We start from the raw sequence: 2,442 nt of genomic DNA on the forward strand, positions 1-2,442 counted from the left end.
TATAAACCCTACCAACACATCTGTTGGCAGTGGGAGAGAGGCGGTGGAGTTTTGAGAGAGAGAGAGAGAGAGTGATGTGACATAAAATATAGAAATTATACTTCACATCACAGACTGTGGACAGTGAATGTCGTGAATTTTTGGCACAGTGTACATCGGCGCATGTTCAATGTGGTAGAAATCTCCATGAAAACTGAACGTGCTAGTGAGAAAAAAGCGTATGACACAAAGCTATCGTATGGTAAAAGATTAATAAGTGTTTAGTAGGTATTAAGGGTGTAAAGCTGATCAGATAGAGAAAAGGCATTATTCTTGCTGTGAATAATTTCCTGTAACGTTTTAACACAAGGTACATCGGCGCATATCTATTAGGGTCGATCTTACGAATACGGCTACAGTAAGTGATACGGAAAAGGCAGTTCTTGATAGAATGGAAGTGTACCAGGTATACGGCGAACATGATATATGTAGGGGTGTTGACAGTGAGACACAATCTGGAAGGAACCGAAAACAGGCGCGGAAACGATTGTGAATTAATTACTCGGAGCAAATTTTTGTGACGGTTTAACACATCTAAATCGTTTTGATCGATCACGCTATGCAAGAGATACTGTGAATCATAGGGAGCTTCGTCGCACGACAAATGTAGTACTGGATAGTCTCAATGGCATGTAAGGTATCCAGAGAAAATCAGACGCGGATATGACAAACCAAGAACGGAGTCAACTTTTTGACGCACGATTTGTTCACTCCTATTAGTATATAGTAGAGAGTAGAGATTCATATCTCATCTTTTGATTCATATCTCGTTCGCCTTTATGCAATTTGCATGAATTGTGTTGGACGGTGGTCGTGGTCCACGACTCGTGGTGTCACTATCGTGATCCATTGAGAAGTAGCAAGACAGCAAGGCTGACTATCGATCGTACTCATAGCTATGGACCATAGCCTATGGTCATAAAGTCAGATCTCCTTTGGTCGTCTCTCATCGGTCTATTGTTGACCACAATCCCTTCTCAATATACAAGATATCAGTATCACAATGGTCAAGACTGGTGTTAGTACTCGTCAAGGTGGAAAGAAGAACGGTCAGGAAGGATTATCTACATCCCCACTGGTGGATACCCCTATTCCCTCATCACGTGTGACACCAACACGACAGTGGAGGTTAGCCGGGAAACGGGGAGGAACCCGAAAACCAAGCCCAAAAAACATCAAACACCAAAACCCAAGAATTTTCAAGCTGTTGAAAATATTCTCCTTCTTCTTGTTGGAGGTAGAACCAGGGCATTTGAGGCGATTGAGGAAGAAAGCGGCATTGTTACGAAGCGAAACAGTATATAAGACCGTTGATTTGTCAACGCGATTGGCAAATCTTGTTGAACGGACAAAGATTCAACGAACATTCTAATCAACGGGCGTACATTGCCCGAAGCAATATTCAGTGACACTATTTTCAGATCACCTCTTCTTTTTGGCTGATGGCCCTGAACCTCCTTCCTCTTCCTCCTCGAATTGTAACTGTCGTCGTAGGCCTTGCACTCTTTGTAGCCGAGCTCTTTCCCTTTTTTCCGGCTCCGCTGGCGCTTCCGCCCGTGCTGCTGTTGCCACACTCGGTTGTTGGACCGGTGTTGCAAAACCGCCTACTGGTTCATTATCAGGTTCTCTGTCTGGGAGGGCAATAGGTTCATCAACAGCTTCTCTATCTGGAAGGGCGATTACCCCACCAGCTTCAGGTTGCTGTTGTATCTGGAAATCAGTGAAGAAGTATCACAAAGGAAGTACGATGCCACTCATTAGTTCACACAAACTTACCAGCGGTTCCACCTGAGCTTGTTGAGCAGGTCGAGGTGGTTGTTGAAAGCGCATTGGAGCCGGTGGTTGACCGGCTGGTTGACGAGCTGCTTGTTGAAAAGGCGGTTGACGAGGTGCTTGTTGAGGAGGTGCTTGTTGAAAAGGCGGTTGACGAGGTGCTTGTTGAGGAGGTGCTTGTTGAGGAGGCGGTTGAGGAGGCGGTTGAGGAGGTGCTCGAGGAGGCGGTTGAGGAGGCGGTTGAGGAGGTACATGAGGAGGCGGTTGAGGAGGTGGTTGAGGAGGTACATGAGGAGGCGGTTGAGGAGGTGGTTGCTGGGGAGGGCCATGAGCAGGTATTCCATGTTCCTCAGCCCATCGAGCTCCAGCTTGTTCGATGGTGGGTAACAAAGCTTCTACAGTGATAGGTTGGTTTCGTGGTGTGAATAAATTAAATTGTATTCCCCTATCTCCTTGGAAGTAACCCGTGTGTGTTTTACGGGTTCTTGTTCGGGTCCTGATAGGAAGTAACATTGTTTGGTCTATTGATGTTTTTACCTTCTTAGTCTTTCTCTCTCGATAAGCGAAATCCCAGGTCTGGCAGTTATGATAGATGACTCTTAAAGCAATACGTCTTGGCTGTGATCGTCT

The 2,442-nt window shown here is 45.8% G+C and overlaps 2 protein-coding genes across 2 annotated transcripts; both read right to left on the minus strand.

The window, feature by feature from the left end:
- Nucleotides 1-1,811: 1,811 nt before the first annotated feature.
- Pmar_PMAR007065 (hypothetical protein) lies at nt 1,812-2,141 on the minus strand (the record flags this gene model as incomplete). Its single annotated transcript, XM_002778227.1, has 1 exon — nt 1,812-2,141. The coding sequence occupies one exon, from the start codon at nt 2,139-2,141 to the stop codon at nt 1,812-1,814; it is 330 nt and encodes a 109-aa protein (XP_002778273.1).
- A 146-nt stretch (nt 2,142-2,287) lies between these two features.
- Pmar_PMAR007066 (hypothetical protein) lies at nt 2,288-2,442 on the minus strand (the record flags this gene model as incomplete). The annotated part of the gene is made up of 2 exons (XM_002778228.1): nt 2,288-2,308; nt 2,350-2,442. Coding segments are annotated over 2 exons (114 nt in total), but the record flags the coding sequence as incomplete, so codon positions are not given.

Source organism: Perkinsus marinus (genome assembly GCF_000006405.1).
Source record: "Perkinsus marinus ATCC 50983 genomic scaffold scf_1104296950272, whole genome shotgun sequence".
Classification (NCBI taxonomy): Eukaryota; Perkinsozoa; order Perkinsida; family Perkinsidae; genus Perkinsus; species Perkinsus marinus.